Source organism: Macadamia integrifolia, chromosome 4 (assembly GCF_013358625.1).
Source record: "Macadamia integrifolia cultivar HAES 741 chromosome 4, SCU_Mint_v3, whole genome shotgun sequence".
Lineage (NCBI taxonomy): Eukaryota > Viridiplantae > Streptophyta > Magnoliopsida > Proteales > Proteaceae > Macadamia > Macadamia integrifolia.
In genome coordinates this window covers 14,286,483-14,313,967 of record NC_056560.1, presented here as the reverse complement: position 1 = coordinate 14,313,967, position 27,485 = coordinate 14,286,483, and the positions used below count along the sequence as shown (strand labels likewise).

General features: G+C 39.0%; 3 protein-coding genes and 1 long non-coding RNA gene across 5 annotated transcripts; 1 reads left to right on the top strand and 3 right to left on the bottom strand.

The window, feature by feature from the left end:
- Positions 1–5,648: 5,648 nt before the first annotated feature.
- Positions 5,649–8,774, bottom strand: LOC122075375. The gene is made up of 2 exons (XR_006139234.1): positions 8,626–8,774; positions 5,649–8,435 (listed from the first exon to the last, which is right to left on the bottom strand). It is a non-coding gene; the product is annotated as an uncharacterized LOC122075375 (long non-coding RNA).
- Positions 8,775–9,144: 370 nt separating this feature from the next.
- Positions 9,145–12,398, top strand: LOC122077476 (protein NUCLEAR FUSION DEFECTIVE 4-like). Its single transcript, XM_042643425.1, has 2 exons — positions 9,145–9,926; positions 10,816–12,398. Exons 1-2 carry the CDS (start codon positions 9,426–9,428, stop codon positions 12,022–12,024), a joined length of 1,710 nt encoding a protein of 569 aa, XP_042499359.1. The 5' UTR covers positions 9,145–9,425; the 3' UTR covers positions 12,025–12,398.
- Positions 12,399–14,014: 1,616 nt separating this feature from the next.
- On the bottom strand, positions 14,015–16,733 carry LOC122075133 (LOB domain-containing protein 27-like). Of its 2 annotated transcripts, XR_006139193.1 has the most exons (3): positions 15,611–16,733; positions 15,313–15,475; positions 14,015–14,923 (listed from the first exon to the last, which is right to left on the bottom strand). XR_006139193.1 is itself a non-coding variant. In XM_042640043.1 (2 exons), the coding sequence occupies exons 1-2, from the start codon at positions 16,387–16,389 to the stop codon at positions 15,370–15,372; spliced, it is 882 nt and encodes a 293-aa protein (XP_042495977.1). In that variant the 5' UTR covers positions 16,390–16,730; the 3' UTR covers positions 15,026–15,369. The 2 variants fall into 2 exon arrangements, 1 of the variants encoding a protein (XP_042495977.1); XM_042640043.1 differs by lacking the exon at positions 14,015–14,923 and having other exon boundaries at positions 15,026–15,472; positions 15,611–16,730.
- Positions 16,734–17,878: 1,145 nt separating this feature from the next.
- On the bottom strand, positions 17,879–22,501 carry LOC122077096 (probable pre-mRNA-splicing factor ATP-dependent RNA helicase DEAH5). The gene is made up of 3 exons (XM_042642890.1): positions 22,233–22,501; positions 18,786–21,998; positions 17,879–18,532 (listed from the first exon to the last, which is right to left on the bottom strand). Exons 2-3 carry the CDS (start codon positions 21,944–21,946, stop codon positions 18,139–18,141), a joined length of 3,555 nt encoding a protein of 1,184 aa, XP_042498824.1. The 5' UTR covers positions 21,947–21,998; positions 22,233–22,501; the 3' UTR covers positions 17,879–18,138.
- Positions 22,502–27,485: the final 4,984 nt, after the last annotated feature.

Below are 27,485 nucleotides of genomic sequence, written 5' to 3'. Positions count from 1 at the left end.
AGAGAGAGAGAGAGTTGAGAGAGGGAATGGGATAGAATCTCTCAAGTTTTAATTCAAAACCTGAATCGGTTCAGTTTGAATACCTGGTTTGGTTCGGTTTAATCTAGAGAACCACTGGTTTGAGGTTGTTTCAATGGAGGATTAATTTGAGCCGTTCATTCCGCTTTGTCTACGTGTCGACCTCTGCAAGGGGTATTGCATAGTATTGCACAATATGGTTATTGCAGAGGATTTTTATACCGGGTCCCGATTGACACTGAGAAGGGGGTGAATCAGTGTGCCAAATATTTTTTTTATTTTTCAGCTGTACCCCTGATGTGGCAATCAGTATTTGCACTTCAATAGCACAGTCTATTGATGCTGCCCAGAGCTACTATGTATACTACTGACCATTATTACTGTTGTATGGAACTTACTCACATAACCTGTATTATTGCCCAGAGTTGTCTCACAAACCTCACATGGTAATCACTGTCATATACATACATAGTCGTATGCACATCCACATTGTATCACCAAGTGGTCAGGTCTACCAGATGTATACATCCATTCTGCAGCCAAGCACTCCAATCCACAATACAAATACGAGCATACATATCCACAACACAAGAAATACGTGCTTTGACCAATTACCTACATGCATGGAGTAATGCCCATTGTCAGGCTCAGTATTTACTCAATACTAATTATGACTACACCCACAACCAATGGAACACGTTCCCAGTTTCCACCCTTGACTTACAAAGGCAAGGTCTTCACCCCAATTTTATCATAATAATATAAGAAGCCACACCCATGGCAAATATGTTTAGGTACTGGTACCTACCAAGGAACATACTATCCCTATGTCCAGCACCCACTGAACACCAATTACATAGATTAGGTTGGCTTATAATAATGCTCTATAATGATATCCCAATAGTATAGGTCGATGGCAATATAGCCTAGCTAGGCATACAATGGATATACAGTAAATCAAAAGCGCAAGTCAATGAGTGTAGAATAGCGTACAACCCTGTAATGTCTCTAATCACTAATTTTCGAAGATCGGATCAAGAACTCTAATGGTCCACTAGAATCTTCAATCTCCCTTAAGTTAATGAAGAAATTAGAATCTTCAAGTACACTGTAGAACCCGAATCAGTCTGTGTCTGAAACACTCTGACAGTGAGTGTGTATGATACAAATACTTTCCCTCTTGTTTTCCTCTCTTTCTTTTCTTTTCTTTTCCTTCCTTCCTTTCCTTTCCTTTCTTTTTTCCTTTCCTCCTTTGTGGAAGCTCACCCTAGCTTTATCAAGGCACACCACTTCACCTCTTCTCTCTTCTTTCTTTCTATTTCCTCTCTTCCTTTTTTAGAGCTCTAATGGCTCAACAATGGCTCACACAAGCATGTATGGGCTTCTTCTCTGTTTTCCCTTTATTCTTCCTCCTTCTTTTTTCTCTTCCCTTTTCTTGGCTACCACTAATGAAACTTGCTGCCTTGGCTTCCAGCAGCTTCCCAAGTCTCTAATGGAGGCTATGGAACAAGTGCAAGAGATTATAGGTTTTGCATTCAAAGCCTAAGCCTTATTTGAGCTTCAACTCAAATATTCGGCCACCTCTGCAACTCTCCTCTTCATTTTCTTACCTTAGGCATGTATATCTCGGAGAGATGCTCCAACTTGAATCACTCAAATCGAAATTAGGATGAGGGAGATATAGCCCTTTGAAGTTGGGCTAACCAGAAAGTCAGAAATGGAATATTCGAATGAGCGGCGTAGGCTACACCGGTGGCTCGCGCAATAGGGGCGCAAATCTAGCTGTAGATCTCATCAAAGAGGACCTAATAATCTGAGCCGTTAGATTCCAATAACGGATAGTGAACATGAACCGTAGATCTAGGATCAGATGACGTCATTAGTCAATGCTTGCGTCAACGATCAGAAGCATTGTCGACATCCTATTGGCTCGATCAGCACGATTCACGGTGGATTGTCGGCTACGTCTCATAAAGTAAATGTGGCTTTCCAGCCCTTCGATTGAGATCTTTAGATCAGGTTTAAATCAGATCTCATGAGATCATTGGAAACAACACCTATCAATGCCACTTTTTGCATGTGCGTAACACCGTAGTAACTTGATCCTATGAAGCGCCATCATATGGTTCTTGATAAATCCAACCAATGGAAAACCTCGCGCAAGCATATTAAGCGTCCGATCTAGCACCAATTCGTGAGCACTCTTAGATGGGAATCAAGCCTACGTGGCTTACTCTGAGCCGTCAATTAAGGATCTTACTGATTCTTTTAAATAGCAGTTAAGCCCCTACTCCCATAAACTTCAATGCCATAAACTCCTTATCAACTCAGACCTTCAAGATATTAAAATTACACAAAGGCCCTGAAATTTCAAAAATAAATTCTGGAAAATCCACCCATCACCGAGAGTAGCTGTTGATTTTTTGTTCAGATTTTCAAACTAGCTTCACGGAAACATATATAACTTTTTCATATGATAACCGATTGAGATGAAACAAAGTGCGTTGGAACCGTGACTGGATGCTTGACAACTTTTCAGGAGAACCAATCACCTGACTCAATCATGTAAAATGACCAAAATGCCCCATACCTTTCCAATGACGCATCTTCCTCAACCATGTAAAATTGGAATGCGATGAAATCAGAACCGTTGAAAAGATATGATTTTTGTCGTATCGTTACATGGAGAACACTTCTTTTAAAAAAATTCATCTTCAATGCCGAAATTACCCTCAACTACCACAAATGCCGTAACTTCTTCATATGATATCAGAATGCGACGAAATCAAATGCACTGGACTAGATAAATTACAATCTATTTTTTTCATGAAGAAATGGTCTTCCAAAAATGTCATTCTCACTACAAAAAATTCCCCCGAGTGTAAATATGCTAATTTTGTCAATTTTGATCCAGAAATCTGCACCACATAGTAAGGATGTATCAAACCACTCCATGCATACCAAGTGGTTCAGTTATCTCATTGGTAATACTGGACTTTGTCATGTCATCATTTCCATCCACATCACCCAAACTGGCCACGCCATCACCGCCATGTGGCCAGGTTGCCAACAAGGACAACCATACAACAACATTTTATCCCTTATTGAGAGACTTTGCCTCTTCATGTCTTTGCTTAAAGTCTATTTTCCTCTATAAATAGAGGTGATCTCTAGGCATTGTGGCACACCAAATACCAATTACAAAGTTCACTCAAGCAATGGTGTGTTGTGAGGATTGAGATTTTGTTTTACTCTTATTTTGAGTGTCTCTACTTAAGTGCATTTTGAGTTTATTTTATCTTTAGTTTGAACACAACGTTGGAGTATTCGAAGGGGTCTAACAGTTAAGTGCACAACTACTAGGGGTGCCATTGGGTTGTTTCATCTTGGAAGCCGATACATAACTCACTCGATTGCACCATTGGGGCCGTCTACGGTCTTAAGGAGAGTGCCAAGTGACACGATTCAACCCGTCTATATTACTAACATATTTTGTTACAGGATTTTTAAGAGTTCGTGGTTCGAAGATCTCTTGAAAGCCCAACAACCAAAGATAAGTGTGTTCACTCCGTATTCTGATTGAACCATTTTTTTACATTTTTTTTTTGTAAAAAAAAAAGAAAAATCCTCATCATATTCAATAAAATACTTTTTTATATAATGTATGCATCCAATGCACGTCTACTGGTACTTTTGATTGCCATTGTCCACTCTATCATAATCATGGATTTGACATATGAGCAGGGACCTTTTTGTCTACCTGGCCACATGGTTGTGGAGGAAGCCCTTCTTACATAGGCAGTGGAGGAACCAAGAGCTCAAACAAAAATTAGAATATTCTAAAGATTCTAATAATTCCATACTTTTTTTTTTTGTTAGAATAATTCCATACATTTGAGTTATTTAGCCTTGGACTTTCTGTTTGATTGGAATCTTATTCAAGGAAAACCAGCATTAACAATTAGGTTTGTGACTTGGACGGGCCAAATCCAAATCCAAATCCACCATGAATGAGTTGCCCATGTTGGCTTTTCCAAGTACGGGCTTTGAGTTGGGCTCAGGTAGAGACGTTGGGTGGGTAGCTGAGGCCTCTGATAATTTGAACTGTGATAGTCCAATTAGAATCGGATCGGTCGAATTGGCCGATTCATACTGGAATTGACCGAATCACTGATTCTGGCCAATTTCCTATCAGATTCCGATCAATTCAGATCGAAAAATCGGAACATGACATTTTTGAATTCCGATTTTCCTAACATTGATCATAGGATGATCTTCATATCTGAGTTGGAGTTTCTATCCTTTCCTCGTCGTTGCTATCATTTTCTTTTGGGATTGAGATTCGGTTGGTGGATTCCAGAAATAGTTTTATCCAATTATCCCCAGACGAACGACCTGCATCCACGTTACGGATGTGCATGTAAGGCACCTCTCCTCTGTCAATGGTCAAAGATCTCACTCACTAGTCACAATACACACCCAAGAGGTTAAAGTGATAAACTGTAACTTTTTTTGTCTTAAACCTCTGATAATCCTTCCAAGTAAGCTTCGATTTCAAATATAATCTTCTGTTATAAATATCCAATCAGAATGGGAGACTCTCATATATTACATTACATGATCACCTATTCACTTACCCAATTAGACCAAAACCCATTAGATTAGGGGGTGTTTGGTTCGGTAAATCAAATGGTGTATGTATCGGATATGAATGTCAATATTTTGATAAACATTCTTCTGAATTATGTTTTTTGCTGAAAATTTGTTTGGTTGCCTTAAGGCTGGTACATGTTTCTTACTGGAAAACTGTTTGGTTACCATAAATCTGTGTAGTGATTTTTGCTGTAAAACTGTTTGGTTATCCTAAATCTGTGTAGCGATTCTTACTGTAAAACTGTTTGGTTACCCTAATCCTGTGTAGTAATTCTTCCTATAAAACTGTTTGAATTAAACTAAAATGCTTCATTCTTATGATTTTTTGAAACTAAAATTTGACATGTGATTAACTTTAACTTCTTTATTAAATATTCAACGGTCGGATATGCAACATCATTCTTTCATATGACAAATAAGAGTCATATGAATGATTACAATGTATTTGCAATGATGTATGGTAAGTATAATATTTTTAAAGGAAATAAATAATAGATTTTTCCATAAAAATTGGCATGATAAATATAGAATATATTTTGTCAAAATGTTTTTGGCATGATCGTGCATGATTCACAATTGTACCTTCAACAGTTGGATGGGGAAAATTGTGTATAGTACATGGCACATCACCCCATCCATCGGTGAAGACACGATTTTGCACCATGCATGGTTGTGAACAAACCTATGCCTAATCAAACTAATAGATCTTCTTCCATTATTTCGCTCCTAAGGTCATATCTTCTATTAAATTATAAGCATCATTGTCTTTTCTCACTACTTTGACCCTATTAAATCTTGGCTTTCCCTTGTCCAATTAAGGTTATGGACAACATAATAGAGTTGGACTAGAATTAATCCGAACTTGTTTTCAAATCAAAGGCATAATACACATGATCTCATCCCCCATACTCTTCCTCACAATATTAAGACACATATATTTAATATACTGTAAAAAACATGGTTTATCCACAGCAAAGGAATAAAGAAGATAATATGAACTTTCATATTAGCCGCTTGTCCTCTCAGCAATTAAATAAGAATCGCATGGAAAGAAAAATACATAAAGTGGTCAAGAATCAACAACTACAACCAGAATTTTCATTAATTTCAAAAGATACCCCAAAAAACCATCTGCCAAAAAACATGTTATAATCTGGTATGGACGTCATATAGAATGACAAAACAAAAAGAAGAAACAGCTAAATCTATTGATGATCTGGTCCAGATGTTTATTATATAACTTGTCTCAACAAAATTACAGTCATAGTATAAATAAGAACATACTTCAATCCCCAAGGCCAAGCTCAAGCTCATCATCCTCTTCAAATAACCTCAAAAGGCGCACATGTTTTTCTTCTCTCTTCTTCTTCTGCCATAGCTTAAATAGGAATACAGATAAGGCTACAACAACCACAACCCCAATGCATATGCCTAGTACTCTAAGCCCAGTGTTGCTACTAGATGAAGCATGGTTTTCAGCTTTCGTATCATTTTTTTTTATTGGCAGGATCATCAGCCAGGCGTGAGACAAAGATAGAGAATTTGTATGACACAATTGCCGCAAAGAATTGACCAAAATATAGAAACTTACAATGGAGAACGATCGTTCAGTTTATGTTGCATGACAATTATTGAAATAAGTACATAATCATTTACTGAATCTTTACCTCCATCCCACTCAAAAACTATTAAATATCTCATGTTCCGTTGTTTTTAAATTACATGACATAGCGAAATTCCATAAGGAATCAAGGTAAGTAAAGCCTTATATTTACTTTAAAAAAATGATAGAAAGCCAAATGCTGAGACAGATAGCAATTTCCAATTAACAACAGGTCATGGTATATTGATGCATACACATACCTTAAACACATTTATATTTTAACCCATGCCTCACATAATAGTAAATGTTTTCTAGTAGAATATCAAACTTGACAATACGAGTACCTAGTTAAAGACAACTCATTTACACCTCTAGTAAGCTCCTCATGTAAGAAGACACACTCTGGACTATATTTTAACTTCAAAGTGCAATTAGTATATTGCTACATGTATCACAACACTGATACTAACCTCAATCTTTAGTTCCCCGTCTCCAACTCACGAGATTCATGACAGAATCTAGATTAACAGACCATGCAAAAGCAAAGATCAACAAGCAAAATTTCCAAAACCATCAGGAAATAAATCCTAAGAACCCTCATTTGCATTATGTTAAATTACCTTAACCATCACTGAAGTGATTTCAAGTACCACACGACCATGAATTTCCCAAGAACAATTTCAAATTTCCATAAGAAGACCCCTATAGCACTCACAAAAAGAGAAAGAAAAGGCAGAAATCTACCCTAAAGAGATAAACTACATAAGCATAAATTTCAAATTTCGTAAATCTCCAGATCCGTAAGCCCTTTTTAGTGCCAATAAGCATAAAATACATAATTCAATTCAATTCAAAACCAATCTTCTCGTTCAAAGCAATACAAGCAATAGCATAGGTTCAACAACATACATCTTGAAAAAGAAGAAACAGATCAAAACACCAAAAGGAATTTTTTTTTTCAAGGTAAGCTCAACGTTAATCCAAACCCAAAGGGAGCCCATATAAGTCACAAACGAATGAAAACATAAGGCTAAATTCGAGTAAATATTACATCACCTTGTCAGTCTTGACCACAATCTTCGATATTCTTCATGTAGTGTTCAAACACCTTAGGCTTATATCTATGACTTGATGAAATTATGGATTCAACTTACAATAATCCCAAGTTTATATCTATGACTTGATGAAATTTCATTTTGAGGTAAAGAATCCACAAATTGATTCATTCAGAGATCAGAACAGAACCCATCTTTCGATACCCCTACTCTGAACAAAACTAAAAGCACCAATGGTTATAACTCACTACCAAACAAAGAAAATTCAGGGGCCCTTGCATCTCAACAATAGCTCTCTCAAACTCTTATGTAGGACTACCATGGAAGAAAGACAGCAGAAGAAGGTAAGAAGAAATGGTAAGGATCGGTTCTCTTTTTGATAGAATGGAAGAGAAAGAAAATTAAGTGCAGGAAGAAGAGGAAGACCAACACTAGAAACTGAAAATAAGTTATGGAACAAAGCAGGTGAGAGGCAGGGGAGAACATGTTCTATCTATTAATTGGGGTTTTGTCTGTATGCTTGTAACCCGTAGGGACTAGGAATAATCCTCTGAACCATAAGCGCTTGTAGGTGAGGTTGCAGAGGAGATGGAACTAAATGCACTGGGTTGACATCTTTGCTTTTCCCCTGTCCCACGCAGTTAGGGGATGCTACTGTCAGTACAGAGCTGACCAACCCAGTAAAGATCCTTCTTTTGATCTGCCCTCTCTTTGGTGGAATGCGGACTTCTTCTTACGTCTTGAATTTTGAAGCTTCAATCTCCATTGTTGTGAATTGGGTAGGAATTAAAATTGTAGGAAGAAGAAGAAGAAGAAGAGAAATCTGAAAGTGAAAATGAAACTTGAAGCAGGTAGAGGAAGAAATCAATAGCTACCATCTCTGGTTTTCTGCAAACTTCAAACGTCTCAAACGGAAAACCCCCAAATCGTAGTCTCTCCCATTAACATCTCTAACAGAAAACCCCCAAATCTTTCAAAACCCAAATCAGATTTTCATGAGAGAAGAATAGGATTCAAGAAAAAAAAAAAAAAAAAAAGAAGACAAAGAGAGACTTACCTCCGAACAACCAGAACCAGGCGAGGCTTGTGGTCAACAGGCGGTGAATCTGCAGAAGAAGATTATCAATTTCAGAAAACAAAAGTCAAGACATAAACTTTAAAAACCTAAAACCCTACAACTCCATGAAATCGAAATAGAGAGCTTCTGGTTTTAAAAACCTAGCCCTACAACTCCATGAAATCGAAATCGAGAGAGGTAGACAGAGAAAACGAGAAAGAGTGAGAGAGAGAGCTTACCAGTTGCCGGCGGTGGACTCTCGGTGAGAGGGTATCGAACAGAGAAACGAACAGGGCAAACTTCTTCACAATATCGCGGGTTTGGACTCTCGGTTAGAGGCGTCCGTAGAATGTCTTCCCACTTTCCCCTTTTATATTAAGAGTTGAGATGGTTGCTCAAATATGAGTTTGTCTTGACATAAACTCATATTTGAAGGACATTCTTTGTATATTGGTCATTCATGGGAAGTAGGACCATCACTTATGAGGGTCATCCTAGTGGAACCAAACAACTCAAAAAATTAAAAATTATCATTCTAAAGAATGTCATCCTGAGGATTTACCGAACCAAACACCCTCTTACGAAACGAACAATGGATCATGTTCACCTCAGGAGTAGCAAGAATGACTACGAGATTCTGTACCTAGACATAGATTTGGCAGACTGAAGTAGCAAGAATGACTACGAGATTCTGTACCTGGACATAGATTTGGGAGAGATTAAAAATAAAAGTATAAAAATGGGTGAAGAAGCAAGGATGACTACGAGATTCTGTACCTAGACCTAGCTTTGGGGCAGATGAGAAGTGGAACTGCAGAAGATGGTGATGGCGAACTCCTTTAATCATGAGATTCAGCACATCAATAATCGAAACAGAAGCTCATTTTTCTCATGGGTATTCCGGTAAATAGGTTGGGCGCATAATTAATGTGACAGTTCATCACTTATCTGATTAATGATGGAGCAGAGAGGGTCATTGGGGTTGGGAAGCTGAAGGGTAGAAGCCAGACTGCCAGAGGTTGAGGTTGAGAACAGAAAGATGAACGCCGGAAACAAATGGGTAGCAACCGTTGCCAGCATATGGATACAGTGCACCAGTGGCTCCTCCTACGCTTTCGGTATTTATTCACCCATACTGAAATCCAGTCAGAATTACGATCAATCCACCCTCGATTCCATTGCGGTCTTCAAAGATATCGGAGCTAACGCTGGTCTTCTCTCCGGCCTACTTTACTCCGCCGTCGCAATCCCTTCTTCACCTTCTCATTCATCATCATCATCATCGTCATCTTCTTCTGCCTCCTGTTATTGGATTCGCGGGCCATGGGTTGTTCATGCGACCGGAGCGATCCAATGCTTTATGGGTTACTTCTTTATATGGCTTTCGGTCACCGGAATCATTCCTCGCCCGCCTGTCCCGCTCATGTGCTTCTTCATGTTTCTTGCAGCTCATGCTCAGACCTTCTTCAACACTGCCGATGTCGTCACAGCCGTCCAAAACTTCCCCGATTATAGTGGCACCATCGTCGGCATCATGAAGGTTAGTCTCTTCATTTTTTCTGTTTGGTTTCCTGGTGGAGGATCTAATTGATTAGATTTTTTTTTGGGTAGAAGATCTAATTGATTTATCGACTCAATAAATTGTGCCAGTCCTTGTAATTCGAAGTGATTAAGCATATCCTTGCACGAATTCATGTTGCGATTATGGAGAAATTTGATTGGTTCAAGCTTAAATTTGAAGAGCTTCCATTTCTTTTCTTTTCTTAATTTTTATCTTCCCCGCCCTTCCCCCCCCCCGCGCCCCCAACCAAAAAAAAAAAAAAACCTTTTCTGTCGTTGCACTTTCTCTGACATAGGTAACGGTTCCAGAATGCAGAACGAAAATATTTGTTGATACTCTTAACATAAATTTTAATTTATTCCGTAAAATTTGAGCTCCCGCTTAGAACTGTACATTATAAATCTCATGATTTCTGATTATTTCTACTCACCGTTCTCATATACTAACCTTTGCCATGACAGTTTGTGCTCCTATTTCATTGTGGAAGAGTGCATCCTTTTCTTGCCCAACTTACTCTGTTCCGAGCTACTAGCTGCTGAAACAGGAAATAAGAAATTCTTACCTGTCTTTTGGTGGAATCATTTCTCTTGCTGGACTTGTTTATTGATCGTACTACCTATACTAGGATCGATAATTGGTATCTGCAAAATAGTGTCTTGAAGAGCATTGCTCACCTTATGAAGACCACCCTTTTGCCAACTCTGTTAAATAACACAGGATATGTGAGGTATTTTAGGATACTTATCAAACTACTGATTGATATATGTTATAATAAGGCCTCTATATTGAAATTCTTATGCCTCCTGTATCTTGTTTGGGTCTTTGTAGTGCTAATTTTTAAACAGTGCTAACCATCTTTCTCTATTAGGGCTTTCTTGGTCTGAGTGGAGCAATACTAATTCAAGTTTATGACACAATATATGAGGGCAATCCAAGCTCTTTTCTTCTCATGCTTGCACTGTTACCAACAGTTGTCCCCTTCATACTCATGTGTCTTGTGAGAATCTATCATACCAACACAGGAGATGACAAGAAGCTCTTGAATGGTTTCTCAGTTATTGCTCTTATTACTGCTGCTTATCTTATGGTCATAATTATTTTGGAAAACGTCATAAGTCTGAAATTGTGGGCACGCATACTTGCATTTGTAGTCCTCCTCCTTTCGCTTTCCTCCCCTCTTAGCGTTGCAATTGGAGCCCAGCTGAGAGACAGCCAGAGGTTATTGCAGACTTCGTCACTTGAGAGGACCCGATTTATGGATGAACCAAATCCACTAGAAGCCAAGAAGACATATGTGGCACATGATCCTGTTGGTTATCAAGAGGTGCCCAGTGATGTGGATCACGAATTGATTACCAATGATAAGAGGATAACCCTACGGGAAGAAGAATTGAATCTCTTGCAAGCCATGCGCACAGGGAATTTCTGGATGCTGTTTATCACTATGTCATGTGGTATGGGCTCAGGACTGGCCACTGTAAATAACATCAGCCAAATAGGAGGATCTCTGGGTTACAGTAGTGTGGAAATGAGTACTTTGGTTTCTCTCTGGAGCATCTGGAATTTTGTTGGCCGTTTTGGAGCTGGGTACATATCTGATTATTTCTTGCATCTGAGAGGCTGGGCAAGGCCATTATTCATGGTCATTACTCTAGCATCCATGAGCATTGGCCATGCAGTGATTGCCACTGGGCTGCCTGGGGCTTTATATGCTGGCTCAGTATTGGTGGGTGTCTGTTATGGTTCACAGTGGTCATTGATGCCCACCATCACCTCAGAGATATTTGGTGTTCGGCATATGGGCACCATATTCAACACCATCTCCATTGCAAGTCCGGTTGGATCTTATATTCTGTCTGTGAGGGTAGTTGGGTATATTTATGACAAGGAAGCATCTGATGGTGGGAGCACATGCAGCGGTGCTCACTGTTTTATGTTATCCTTTCTCATTATGGCGTCGGTTACCCTTTTGGGGTCTGTTGTTGCATTCGTATTGTTCTTGAGGACAAGAAGGTTTTATAAGCTGGTTATATGCAGAAGAATACAACATTTTGCAAGCCATGAGGAGGGAATTTGATTGCTGGTTAAGGATATTGACCATAACAATGTTCCTTCTACATCCTTATTGTCTACCAGTCAATGTTTTGTACTGTGCAGAGTTAGGGATCCCATTTACTTGTATGTTGAGGAATGTAAATTTATTTTAATGTTGGTCTTTCATCCATGGCAAGATTTTTTTGTATTCATTTTGGACAGATATGAGTTAAGCCTATTTTCAGCGATGAAAGTAGATTGTCCTTCCCAATGTGTGGAAATTATGAGTCTTGGCAAAATATTGTTTTCTATACTTTTAAGTATTTACTGGGATAACAATATATTGAAATTTCATTCCAGCAATTGTAATTTTATCAATACATTCAATATATTAAGAAGCTATTGTTATCTCTTCCAGATATTGTCCTTGTTACTATGAATGGTTATGTGAATTATGTGAGTCTTCACCCTCTCCGAGTCCACAAGATTCACTCCTCACATGTCTTTTGTGTATGTTCGTCCTTATATACATATTAATATTATGTAATAATATGCAATTTAATTTTTATGTTTCTTATTCCTGTCGGTTAATTCATCTCGGCATTCTATTTGGTTATTCACTTGAGATGCATGTTTAAAGATTTGCATAACATTTCGCTGTACAAAGCATGAAGCTCTTATGATCATCTTTGTGTTCCCTTTTTCTTCCCTCATTCCATCTAATATGTTTGACAAAGAGTCTTTCTTTTTTGTTGGCTGTCAGACGAAGAGTCATCATACAATAGACCAAAAGAAACTTTCACGTCAATCTATCTGCCCTGCTCTTTTATTTTATTTCTATTTTGGGGGATTGGGGAGGGGTAAGGAAGGGAGGAGCATAAGAAAGTTTTGGCATTTGATATGAAAATTGTCAGACGGCAGTGGCAATACTGACGCACTTGGAAAAAGAAACATTGGTTGATAATGTTTTCAATTAGGCATTAGATTTCGTTACTGGGGAAAATGAATAGAAAGTCACTGACTCACTAGGGCTGCATTATGTAATGTTCCTGCAGAGTGTTTTGCTGTTTTGTTCTTCGGGAATAAAAAATAGAACAGAAACACGTTTGGTAACGTCAGATCGTTCTTTTTGTTCTTGCCGAACGAACCAGTCCTCTGGAACACAAATTTAGGAATTTAGAAACGAAAATGAAACCGTCTCTGTTATAGGAAAACATTTGAAAAAACAGAATAAATAAAAATCATGGAATTCGACGTTTGCATGCTCTCCTCTATGAGAACTGAAACTGCAGAAGGCATGTTCTCCTCTCACAATTCTCTATATCTTTAGTCTTCTTCTCTGACTCCATTGCTGGTCCTCTTACCGGTGTCGTGCGTGCTGCCGTCTCCCTCTCCCACTTTATTTTCCCCTTCACTGTTTCTCTATCCCATCTCTCTTTCACTGGTACGTCTCTAATTTATATGATGGGTTTTTGTCAACGAGTTTTGTTTTCCTCTTGTAGGTTTGGGCGTCTGGATCTCCTATGAGTCCTCTTCTCCAACCTCCTCGCTGTTGCGACGTTGCGACATTGCGTTCCTTCTCCTGCTCTGGTAAGCATCACTCTCCCATCTCTTTTTATAAACCTGGCAAAGCCCTTTTAGGTACAAATATTTTGGAATGCATGGCACTATTAGTAGTTGAAATGGGTGTAATGTTTTTCCGCTAGTGGTGATGTGAAGAACTGAAGGGTATTATGGTATGCTTCTGTTGTTTTTACTAGATGAAGTGTTTTTGCATCCTAATCCAATGCCTTCATCTGTACTTGTCTATCAGGAAATTAACAGAGCAGGGTTCCTCTTAGCATGAAAACAGATTCAATCTGCAACTAAAATGTGTAAGCTGGTGCCATAGGCCTAGAGCTTGTTGGGTTTTGTTAGAAAGATATTTGGTTTGACTAATCTGCCTCTACTTTCATGAGGAGCATTATGTCCTTAAGATTTCATTCAAGTTCTGCCCAATTGTCTTTGTTTGAGTTAACATCTTGCATTGCTAATCTTTCTTCCCCCTGTGAGAATTAATACAGCCATTGCGCTTTTCTCATGTTTTGTTCTCATTCGGAGTTTACTGCTCTGCAGCGGATCCAGAAATTTCTCAATCAAGTTCTGCAACTTACTAAACACATGTTCCACTGATAAAATACTAGCCTGCAACACAGAGACTCAAGCAGGAGATTGAAGTAATAAATATGAATCCCTTCACTCACTGTAGCTGTGGGCTTGATGGTGATTATATCTTTTTAAGGGTCAAACAGCAACCATGGGGCCTCCCGGTACCCTAATTGAGGATGGGGTCTATTTTCTCTTTATCGAGATCCCTGAAGATTATCCCTTCAGTCCACCAAAGATCAAGTTCCAGACAAAGGTATGCATCTCTTCTGCATTTATGTGAAACATTCTGGTATCAACTGTTGCACATAAAGTAAATGAAATGAGAACTAGAGTAAGCCTACCACTGATACTCCACTTCCAGGGATTCCAGCAGCTCTTCTGATAAATTTACAAAACTTTTGCGTTGCTTTCTTCATTTATGCTGGTGGTGCCTTGGTAGTGGTGGTGGTGGTGTTCCAGTGCTGTTGCCTCTACTATTGCTGCAGCTAGCCAATATAACAACTCCAGCAATCGAATGTGGGAGGAAACAAAGGCATTTGTAGCTATATCATTTGAATTTGAACTCTGTAGAGACCTTTTATTTCCTGCAACAACTCATTGCTGGTGCTATACTGCTGTTGCATTGCCTATCTTGCCTGCCAGCCAAGGAATGACTAAATTCTGTCATATTAGAACTCTGAATGATCTCTATTCTCTCCCCTCTAGGTTGACTTTGGCATTTAATATCTCCATCCATCTCCTCTTTCAGTATTGGAACGAATTTCGGGTCGCCATTTTGGATAGAAAAGTAACTTCTGTCATCAGATCAGTGCACAAACCTCAGCAGAATCTTTAAAGAATACCCCAAAGAAGTACAATTATTTGGTAGTATATGAAGGAGGTAGGAAAGAGAGAGAGATGTGTGAGAGAAGTTTGCCATTTCTAGGTATCCAAAAAAGAAGAGACATTTGATCAACCATTAACTGCATTAATAATGAGAACTGAAGGAGTCTTTGAAAAAAATCTCCATACATCACTAAAGATTATTATCCATATTTATTATATTTATTTATAAATAAGTACATGAATGATTGTAGAAAATTTACCAAAATTATGGAATGCCGTCTTATCTAAATGATTTAAGGAGTGAGAAAAATTTAAAGAGATGAAAGAGAAAAAAAAGGGGGGAGGGGTTGGGAATCACATTTAAAATTGTTGAGTCCACTCTGACAATTCTCACTTGGTTGCTCTATTCCGTCAATTAGACACTGGTGGTGAACCTGAAACATGCAGCTGCACTCTTCAGTTCATTCTCTTGAACATGCTCGATCGGTTGTGTCGTACCCTTTAATGAATCCTCTGAGCTGCTATTCAGAGAAACCATTACATTAGTAATACTGTAATAGTAAGATGCCAACAGAAAACTAAGAACCCTTCTTTTCTTTTTATTGGTTTGTATATAATTTGTATCTTAATCCAAATTATGTGTGATAGGTTTGTACCTTGAATCATAGGCCTCTTTGGAATCTATGTAAGATTGTCTATCATCAATGGTGTCAAAAAATGGAGGGATTTCATCATAGTCTCGTGGAGCTTCTGTTGGTTCTTGTATGATAGGAAGTGCTTGTGAGACAAGGAATGGGGATTGACTTGCTGCGGTTGCTGAATTATTGTTGCTGATAGTGTTGGCTGCAATGTTGTTATAAGGATTCTGATTCTGAATCAACATATGATTCACTACTATGTTGTCCTTGGATTCGTCGTAAACAGATGTATTGTAAGCATTATTGGCATTGTTTACATTGATGGGCATAGCATTGAAAGGCTGATGGTGGAAAAGTGAAAGAGTATTGTTGGGTGACGGCGAGGTAGCCATACCCAATTGTAATTGTGAAGATGGAGAATGGTGTGGGGGAGAGCCAGAGGATAGGTGGTGGTGTTGATAATAGGCAAGTTGTGCCTGGACGGCAAGGAGTTCCTGCTGGAGCTGCTCAATCTGGAACCTGAATTCACAGACGATACCATAGCAGCCATGGACAGGGAATTTCTCGCGCATGTTGGATTGGAAAATGATGGAACACATGGCGTCGTTCTTTTGAGTTGGGCTCAGCTGCTTCAATATCTTGAGGATGTTGCTTACACCGAAAAGTCTGTGTGCATTCTGGAAGGTCTTGGGCTGGTCTGGAGGGAAATATGGTGCAAGAGGACAATCGGCCGCGCACTTCCTCCTTTGGTACTTGCACGCAGCACACGCCTGGCTTGTGCCGCCCTTCACGGTCATCTTACAGATCCAATGTGAGATGAGAAAGATACAGAAAGTCACAGACGAATAACGAGGAGAGGAAGTCGCTGATGCTCATGTCGATGCAGGTTTAAACTAAAAATGAGAGAGAGAGAGAGAGAGAGAGAGAGAGAGAGATTTGAACGTTGACAACCCAGATGAGAAAACAAAATGGAAATCGAAACTGAAACAGAAAACAGCAGAGCATTAATCAGAACAAGAACAGGTGTGATTGTTGCGGATTTGCTGGTGGTGGAAGACTCAGTAAAAATGATGAGAGCTCCGAATTTAGTGTGGAGGTGGTTTTTCGTTAGTTTTCAAGTGTTTGACGAGACGACCGTTAGAGACAGATGTCGAATGCTGGTGGAGTCTCAACTCCCTGTGTAACCACCTCATGGCCTCATGTCATGCCTCCCATCCAACGATCTTATCTCCATTTACTCCATGCATCCCTTCATATTATATCTAGTTGGTATGGAAATTTCATATACAAAAAAAAAAAAAAAAAATCAGTTTTCAGAAACTATTTGAATCCGTTCAAATAATGGGACGTGGATATGGATATTTCAATTTCAGGCAAAATATTATCTGTTCCGATTATATCTGATTATAAAAGTATAATAAAGTAATAATTTTATTAGTAATATTTATAATATCAGTAATTAAACAAGAAATTAAATAATAAAAAATTATGAGGACATTTATGTAATGAGACACTCCAATATAGACTTTTTTTTTTTTTGGGGGGGGGTGGTGGGGGTAGAACTCCAATATAGACTCTAGTGGGTTAGTGGATTCAGCCCTAAACCTCTTCATTTTTTCGAATTTTCGTCTTCTCCAGTTACTGTTACCACAATATGGTTGGAGATTAGCATAGAAATGTCTTCTACAAAAGGTCCTTTCATCAGATTTGGAGATAAAAAGCAAATAATTGTTCAATGGGTGAATCTGATACTCAGTAACTCAAGACCCATAACCAAAGACTAATCAAAACCAACTTGGGAAATGGAATCCAAACAATATAGTTTTGGGTCTTTTGGCCTTCTGCGGTGAAAATCATGGATCCAAATTCAAATACAGCATTCCAAAATGCATCATTGGAGATGAGTTAATCCTGAATCATCACCAGGTGCAGACAAATGGAAAGGAAATTCAAAACAAATCAATTTATGAGTGAAGTGAAATGCAGTTGGTCCCATTGACATCATTAATTCTGAAGTGGAGTGACAGATGCTATTACTTTGATGAAGGGATATCTAATTGGGTTTACATTTTACAACAGCTGCAATGACGTGGGGTAAACTAATGCTATTTCATTTGATTGTTAGTAATGGATACAAAAAAGCCTTTGTACAGTTTTTTTTACATCTGATGAATTGTTCCAACTGAACTTTCACCAGAATAGTACGATTCAACCCGATCGAACACAATCCGATGGATCGACCCATAATTTGGAGAGATATAATATATTATATTCTTATTGTTCAAGCATTGTAATTGGGAGATTTTTCGAGTAAGAGTTTTTTAACGAGTTTTCTTGCCACAATTTGGCTGTAAATCAGCAATCTCCATTGTACCCTCTCTTCTACATTAATGAAACATCTTTTTTGCCCGAGGACATAACACACTACATCAGTGTGTAAACCTCGTGTATAAATCTGTGTCTTTATTATAGAGAAACAATATGTACAAGGAGTGACAAGAAAAAAAAGGTACAAAACTTGATGCCCACAAAGGAAAGGTGTTCAATCAAGCACGGCGTTTACTTAAACGCCAAGAGTTAGGTTCATGATATCTATCATAAAGTGGTTCAATACGCTCTTGTCGCTTGCGTTTGCTCATTTTTGTTGGATCAGCAACCTTGAAGAATCTCGGGGCTAATTCAACAAGCCATTTGGGGTCAATAACTGTGACCTCACGCATGTACTCCTTTGTAGTCATTACCAACTCATGGTAAATCACCCAGTCTGGCTGTCTCTGGAAGAGAGCACTGCTTGGGTGAATATAGACTGGCTGGTTCTCAACCAAGGTCCTATAACCTTCCAGAGGGTCCTTTCTAGCAGCATGGAAGAAGAATCCTGCAGTAATCGCCTTCCGTATCCTTGTGAAATTCTTCCCAGCACTCACGACATCCAATTTATACCTGAAAACACATTATAATGATTTAGAGATCACATTCCCAATAAAAATAGAGTGCTAACTATAAATATGGCACAGAAGATATAAAGCTCTAAAACCTTGCACCAGAATTACTATTTACAAACCCACCAAAAAAGACCAATTGATAATGAGTGATAGTTATAGAGAGATGATCTTTTTGCTTTCCTTTCTTTTAATTCTGTTGAACAAAAACAACAGCAAAACCAGATGCAGTAAAAGAAAATAGAGATTCATACCTGTCCATGATGGTCAGAAGTTGTTTTCTGACATCCTGAGCCCTTTGCAAAGATCGAGACTGAACAAAATTCTCAAAGCACCAGGGTCCAGAAAAATTTTTAGCCTTCCAAGCCTCATAAATAGCAAGTAGAGTTAGATGGTCCCCCTCAGGCTGAAAAAACTTGGCCCTCTTCTGATCTGCTTGGGCTTGTTTCTCCCTAGGCCTGTAAAAGATATTTCCCGTCTGAATCATGGCAATGATAGTTAAAATTTCATCACTGCATCCAAGGTCCACACTAACAAGAAGCATCTTGGACAAGGGTGGATCGAGGGGGAACTCTGCCATTTTTCTACCCAATTTCGTCAAAAGCCCTTCCTCATCCAAAGCCCCTAGACTATACAGTTGTTCCATGGCAGAGATGAGGGCTTGAGGTGGAGGAGAATCCATAAAATCAAAAGACAGAAGATCATTTATCCCCATGGCCTTCATTGTTAGTGTAGTATAACCAAGATTTATCCTCTGAATCTCAGGAACAGTGGTCGGTGACATTTCATTACGGTAAGCACTTTCAGTGTAAAGGCGATAGCATTTCCCAGGTCCAGTCCGCCCACCACGTCCAGCACGTTGCTTGGACGATGCTTGTGAAATAGGAGTTATAACCAGTGAATCAAGGCCTTGCTTAGGATTATAAACATTCTGCTTAGCAAATCCAGGGTCAATGACATAAAATATTCCATCAATGGTCAAAGAAGCCTCTGCAATATTGGTAGCCACAACCACCTTCCTCTTCCCAGGAGGAGCAGGATCAAAAATCCTTGACTGCATCTCACTTGGAAGGGCACTGTATACTGGCAATATTATCAGTTCTGGCACACTCTTCCCTAGTCCCTTCATTCTCTCATAAAGAGACTGACACGCATGATCAATCTCTTCTTGACCAGTTAAGAAGAGGAGGATGTCGCCTTCTGGTTCCGTCAAATGAATCTGCAGGACAGTAATCAGTGATGCATCTAGGTAGTCACTTTCGGGCTGTTTTGTGTACAGGATCTCAACTGGAAATGTTCTCCCAGGAATGGTGAAGATATTACAGTTGAAGAAATATCCAGAGAACTTCTCTGCATCCAATGTGGCAGAAGTGACAATCAACCTCAGGTCAGGTCGCCTTTTAACAAGCTGCTTTAGTAATGCAAACAGTACATCAGTGTGGATTGTCCTCTCATGGGCTTCATCAAGCATGATTACAGAATACTGGGAGAGGCTCTCATCAATTAAAATCTCCATGAGAAGCATACCATCAGTCATATACTTGATGACAGTATCTGGACCAGTGCAATCCTCAAACCGAATAGCATAGCCAACTTCCTCCCCCAAACGACACCCGAACTCTTCTGCTACCCTCTTAGCAACGGACATGGCAGCTACTCTTCGGGGCTGCGTACATCCAATCTTGCCCTTAATCGTGTAACCTGCTTCGGCAAGATATTGTGTCACTTGAGTGGTTTTGCCAGATCCTGTCTCCCCAATTACAACCAGCACCTGGTTGTCATGAACAGCCTGAATAAGCTCTTTCTTCAATTTGTAGATGGGCAAGCTCTGCCTCTGTTCCTGTATGGAGAGCTCTGATCTCTGGCCAAATGTCAGTGCCTTCCCAAATGCATCCTTCTTCCATTCTGGCATGTCATAGGCTGATAAGCCCACACCCCTCAGTTCTTGTGCAAGATGCCGCTCACCCGTCTCTGGCATTGGATCCTCCCAAGGACGGTTGAGATCCTTTGGGATGGAATCAAGCATAGTTCTCTGTTGCTGCTCTCGTACCTCTCTTCGCTCCTTGATAAGAGCAGACTGAAGTGCTGCTGCACGACTCAAGGAACCCTCAGGATTCTTGAAGATCTTCACAGGTGACATGTCTGTAGAGTATCGGCTCTGCCCCTGCAAGAAGGCTGGCTCATCCTCATTCAGCTCAATCTCAAGCTCTTCTTCAGCAACCTCTTCCTGGTGAAGCAACCCATCTCCTTCATCATACATAGGATGCTCCCTAACATCCAGAACACCAGCAGCAACAAGTTGCTTTGCTTCCCATATTTCTGGGGAGCTCATTCGCTTTAATGGCCGTCGTGATGGGATAGTATCAGCCTCCTCGACAATCTTAATCCCTGAAAGCCCTGTCCTAGTTCTAGGACCCTGGATTGAGTCAGAAGGATTTGTCCTCAAAGCATCATCATCATCTGAACTCTTATTAATCGGGAGGAGATCTTTTCCAGTAGTCTGATCAACATCCCTCATTGAAAGACTTAGTTTTTGGCCCGACACTGAAATCACTTTGACATGCACCTCCTGGTCCCGCTTCACAATATCCTTAGCATTGGCAACCCTTCGACTAGAAATCTGAGAAACATGTACTAAACCTTCTTGACCTCTAAAATCATTCAGCCGAACAAAGCAACCCGTTTCCATCACTCTAGACACCCGCCCTGCATAAACCTTGTACAGTTCAGGCTCATCTGAACGGTACCGGCTATTCTGCCGGGTTCTATGGGCCCTTCTATCCACTCCATGCCGACTGTCAACATTCTCATCATCTTCATCCCTTCTATCTCTGTCACGTCGGCTGTGTCCCGACCTACTTCTGGAGTCAGTTCTATCATATTCATCTTTGTACCCGCGCCGCTTTCTTCTATCGTCCCTCTCATGATCATATCCATCTCTGTGCATAACCTTTCTACTGTCTCTAACTCTATCCCTGACCCTTTCTCTGTCTCTGTCTCTGTCCCTGTCCCTATTTCTCTCTCTATCCTTCTGCTTAGCTTCCTCTTCAATTTCCTTCTCAATTTCCTTGGCCCTCTCCTTATCGTCTGCAATTGCAAGACCCGAAAACATAGCCATCTTACCACTGGAAGCGTCCTTCTTACTATCTTTATCAGATTTGGGTTTTGGCGGAAGAATGGCATGGATAATGGTGAAGAGAGTACGAACAAAATAATCAGGCATCTCAGCACCATTCTCCTTTAGATTGGAGTCGAATTCGCTGATGTTTTCGCATTTACTGCCCATATCAGTGATGAACTCGGCCAGTACCTTGTCCCCGAACCCAAGATGGGATTCGAACTCGGTGCGTACCTTTGAGACAAGGGACAGGTACTCTAGCTTCTTCAAGCCCTCGTTTTGGAACTCAGCTCCCATGACTGGAGCAAGAAACGAAGGATTTGCGGGAGATTATGGTAAGATTGTGTACCTGAAAATCGAATCGACAAAAAGAAACCAGGCACCGATAATGAAAATGAAATCAGAAATCAAATATAGAACTTGACGGATGTAATTAGAATTTAAGAACTAATGCAAACAGAACTGAAAGTATGCCCCTAATATCCAAATCCAACCCAGAATGTTCTCCCCATGAGAGGGAAAAGCAGCCACGGTTCTTTCGAGATTGAGTCAGAAGAAAGAGAGAGAGAGGCATACGGCATACCTTGCAGTGATTAAGAAATCCCAAACCCAGATATCAACGATGCTTCACATAACTGAAAATCCGGTCAACCATGAACCGTAACGGCAGAATCATTTGAGAGATTGAGGCGGGAGAGAGAGGTCGTCGTCTCCATCGCAGAAATTCTCTTCCCCTTCGGCCCTTCCTCTAATGGCGGCAAAGTGCAAAACCTAGTCGGTGATTCGCACAAACACGCGTAATCCAAGATAAATGATTTATGAATGGCCTTTTCAAATCTGTTTGGACCAGTTCTTTAACTGGTCTGCAAGGTGACGGAATCAGAGAGGTTTAAGAATCTTAGGTTATATTTGGAAGATTATTATATAAAAAAAAATGTTTGGAACATCCTTTACGGCTTTACGAGTACCAACTCGAACTCGTCACGTCTCCCTCTCGGAAGGACTGCATTCTTTCTAACCCAATGGCTTTAATGGTTCGGTTTTTTGTCCTGACCCTAAAAGGGTCAGACCGCCAAGGAACCGGAGCAATTACCCAGAACGAAACCTATTTACACCACTGAATCGCACCCTTTTATATGTAGCATATTTTTGTGGGGGAGAAAATCTCTCTCTTATTTACTATATAAGATAAAAAAAAAAAAAAAAAAAAAAAAAGAAAAATGCACCCTACGATCGCACAGCATTTATACGGATTTTCTGTTTTATTAAAAATAATATTTAAAAAGAAAAAATTATGCCCACTCCCCTGTAGTTTGTCGAAATTACACAGAAATTCAAGGGTTTTAAGGAATTACGTGCCCTTCTCTTGTACTTTTTAATATTCTTACAATTACGTTCCATCCGTTAGTACCGTGAAATTGAGACCGTTAATTGATCATGTCACCTATTATACACACATGAACTTACACCTATATGCCCTTACATTAAAACAAACTTAAACCTGCTTCATTCTTCTTCTACACATCACCCTAAATTCTTGAAGACAGAGACATCCAAATTGCAACCAGAAGGGGGAGTAGACGGGGTGGCAAGGGAGTTGAAGCAGGGGCGGAAGGGGAAGCTAGGTGTTGCAACGAGAGGGATAGGAAGGGAAGTCATAGCACACTCACGGACCAATAGATTGGAGATATTAGCAGCCACGAGTCGTTAAAATTGAGAAAAGGGGTTTTGCAGCTTGAAGATAGCTGGTCTGGATCATCGGTTACTACTCGAAGTATAAAGAGATGAGCTGAGTTGCTCGCAAGTCGCCGGAGAAGAAAGAGGTGAGACGGCATATGAGGCTGGAAGGAGCTATGTTTTGGTATCTTAGGGGTTTCTTTTGATATCTCATTCGAACTTCTTTTCTTTTCTGATTCCTGTCAAATGGGATAAAGCTATTGCAAGAGAACATCAACTAGTTTCTCCTTGGGAGAGTGAATCCTTCATATGTCTACCAGCTTTGTTCTTTTGTTGCGTGCTTCGGTGCTCCACCACTGCTGCATTTTCTAATTTTTTTTTTTTGGATTCTTTCCCATATATCAACAAGGGAAGTATCATTTTGCCTCCTCTTTCAATTTAGACTTTGTTCTACAGAATATGTATATATTTGGTTTGTTATTTGTGTTTGTGTTGTCTGCGACATTGGATTTCTTGGGTTTGTTTTCTCTCCTTCACCTCTGCCGGAGATGGGTTTATTTTCCTTTTCCCATATGTATTGTTTTCTCCCTATACAAGGGAGACATCGACGGGTCGGAATGCCTTTGTCGTTTCATGAACCTCCGATGTTCATATGGGTTCATGACATTTATACAATTAGGCAATGTTTGGTAGATGAGAAGAGAAAAAAGTATACCTTTTCTACGATTTTTTATTAGGTTAAGAATTTTTCTTTTCACTTGCTATGTTTTCACCGGAGAAGATTCATCTTTTAAAATTTAAAGTTCCTCTTGAGAATTGTGAAGTTTTATTTTTCTCAAAAAAAAAAATCTTGTTAAAAACACAAGAAAATATGAAAAAAATATGAAAACATAATAAAACAAAAAATAAATGATTATACAATGATTTCCTATGTGTATATCTCTCTCACAAAATTCAATTTTTTTTTTAATTTTTTTCTTTTCTTCTCTTGGTTATCAAACATACATACTCTTTTTATTTTCTCACCATTTCATTTCTTTTCTTCTTTTCTTCTTTTCTCTTTTCTTTTCTTTTATTTTCTAGATTCTTTTTTCTTTTCTTTTCTTCTCTTGGCTACCAAACATAGCCTTAGAGAATGATGATTTCTTTCTACTCAGCTTTGAAAATGTTGCTGTAAAAGGTGAGGAATTTGGATCAAAGGGGAAGAAATCTGAGATGGGTTTCGAAGATTTGAAGCAGAGGAGTGTAGAGGTGAATAGTATAAGAGGGCATAATTGTCTTTTCCTATTAAGTTGGTTTTCCACTAAAGGGCAACAAGGTCTTTTGATATTTAAAACTGATAGCATACTAACTCGTCAATGCCAGGGGAAGGGGGGTTTAATTCCATCAAACCCTTGGATTCACGCGTAATTTTGACAAACTATAGAAGAGGGGGGGCCGGGGGGGTGTAATTTTCTTTAAAAAATGATATTGAGATGCTTATTAATAGAAAGACAATTTACATTGCAAGGATTCCAAGTTTGGCAATGTAGCATAGGAATGACATGCTATTTTGAATGTTGTTTGGATGAAGAATTTATTATGAATAGTTATTAATGTTACAATTGATTGTGATGTTTTTTAAAGTCACAAGACAAATATAAGCCAGACATTTTCATAGTTTTTCCTACCTAATCGTTTATTCTTTTTTTAGGTAGGAATCTTATTCTTTTATTTTGTAGAATTGTTTATTCTTTCTTAAAATTAAGAGAATGCACAAGGGAAACATTCCAATATGAGAGTGTTTGATTGATTTAGAGTCTAGAATTTGACATATGGCTGATCTAAACCATGTTTTCTCTATTCAATTGTCATAATAGACAAATGATAATATATATATATATATATATGTATATTTTTTTTGTGCAACAGCCAGTCACTTAGAGGGTCACAAGACTCACAATCTTTTTTGAAAGCCATTTTGGATAGCATGATACTAATAGTTTGTGACTTAGATGTAATCAATAGGTAATCCTTACCGCACTATCCTAAGGGTGAAACGCCAACCACCACTATCAAGCATAACTTGGATCACCATCCACCTGATCTTTACCTTTAAGGCGAATATTCATTCATATCTATCAAGGAAATATCGCGAAATAATTTTTTTTTTTAAACTGGGAACTTAAGTACTTAATTTGTGAGTATATTTGTATTCTTATTAACCCATCCGAAAAGTTTCAATGATTTTTTCAGAATGCATTTTCTTATGCTGCCAATTTGAAAAATGGTTAAAAAGTCAACTTTTAAGTTAGAAACACAGTTATAAGAGTACAAGCTGAATACAAAGAGGGTGGGGGGAGTCATCGTTGAGGTGGCACCTAAAGTGGATGTATAGCTCTCTCATGGGATTTACCAATCCAAAGATTAATTCCTGTAGAAACCTTCTTTAATTGGAACTTTAGCTTTAGAGCAAGAAACTATCAATTTCAGTTGGTGGGTCAAAATGGTCGAGCTTTCAATTTGACCAGTAAATTCCTTGGGGCTCATGTAACCCATGTTGGATTAATCATTGTCTGGACTGGAGCAATGAATTATTTGAAGTGGTTCATTTCACACCAAAGAAGCTCATGTATGAACAATGATTAAAGGATATGGAGGAACACATTCAATCATTTGGCAATGTAATAGATTTTTCTACTTTTATTAGGCAAAGCATGTTTTTTGAGATATCCTCACTTGAAAGAGTCACGCACAGCCTTTTCTTCTATTTTTGAATTGCAAATGATGGTTCGGTATTCTTACATTTGGATGAAGATAGAATGCAAATCAAATGGTAGTTTATCTCAACTTAAGTGCCTCACTAATCACTAAGTATGTGGTAGAAAAAGATTACTTCTTTCAAGAGGATCTAATTGAGCAGACACTATTTAGGATTTTTCGGGGATAAAATCTTTACCTGTAATTTAATTAAATGAAAGATTGGGTGAATAATTTGGTAGAATAAAATCTATTTTAATGTAATTTAATTTTTTTCAAAGGTTTTTTTTCCTTATTACTATGTCATATTTATCACATGACAGTATATGGGTTAATCCACATGATAGAGGACTAAACAAACATCTCTCAATGGTACAATTTTACATTCATCTCTAATATTACATTTTGATAATTTTACTAAAGCTTTGAATCAAAGTTTCAATAACTTTCTTTGCTGATGTACGTTGGACCAAAATTAGTCCGTTGAAATGTATATGGATCCAGTGTCATAGGGGTGTTAATTCCTAAACCGAACCAGTAAAATCGGTCAGACCGAATCGAACCGAAGCCTTATTGGTTCGATTCGGTTTGGAGTATTGCAACCTCAAAACCATCCGAACCGCACCGAAAACTGGATGAACCCGAAACCAAACCGAAATCGGCTCAAAACCCAGACCGAAATTGAAACCAAACCGGTAAGAAACCGAAACACTCCAAAATTCATTTAAAAAAATCAAAATTTGCCTAGTTTTGTATACATTTGTATGGAAAGTCGAATCCAAACTGGACCAAAAACCAAAACCAACCCAGTTACAAATCGATTTAAGAAACCAAAGACAAACTGAAACCAAACCGCACCGAAACCGAAACCAAACCAAAACCGAAATTTCCTTATTGGTTCGGTTTCGGTTTTAGTTTTCCCACACCGAAACCGACTCAACCCGGACTGAAACCGAGCCAGACCGACCGATTGACACCCCTACAGTGTCACCTGGACTAACACATGTAATAGTGTAATACCAAGTGACGATTAGTAAAACATTATACATAATATATTATTTTCAATTTATTGTGTTTTATTTCATGAGATGTATAGGGTACCCATGAGTAAGTTTGAATTTGAAGCCACGAAACAACTAAAATGCACGAGAGTTTCCCGCCTGTTTGTTCCTCAAAATTTTTGGCTTAATCGTATCTTCGTTCAGAAAAGAACAGAAAAGAAAAAAAAAAAGGGTAAATATGTACCAGCATCCAATCGTTTATCCGTTTCCACGTGTACGGCTGTGAATCCGCTTCAGCTCATCGACCAATTCCCTTGCATCTGGACGGTCGTCCTTATCGGCAGCAACGCAGCGGAAGGCAAGCTCTGCCATGGCATTGACGGTCCTGATGGCCTCCCCTCCTTCCAAAACAAGAATTG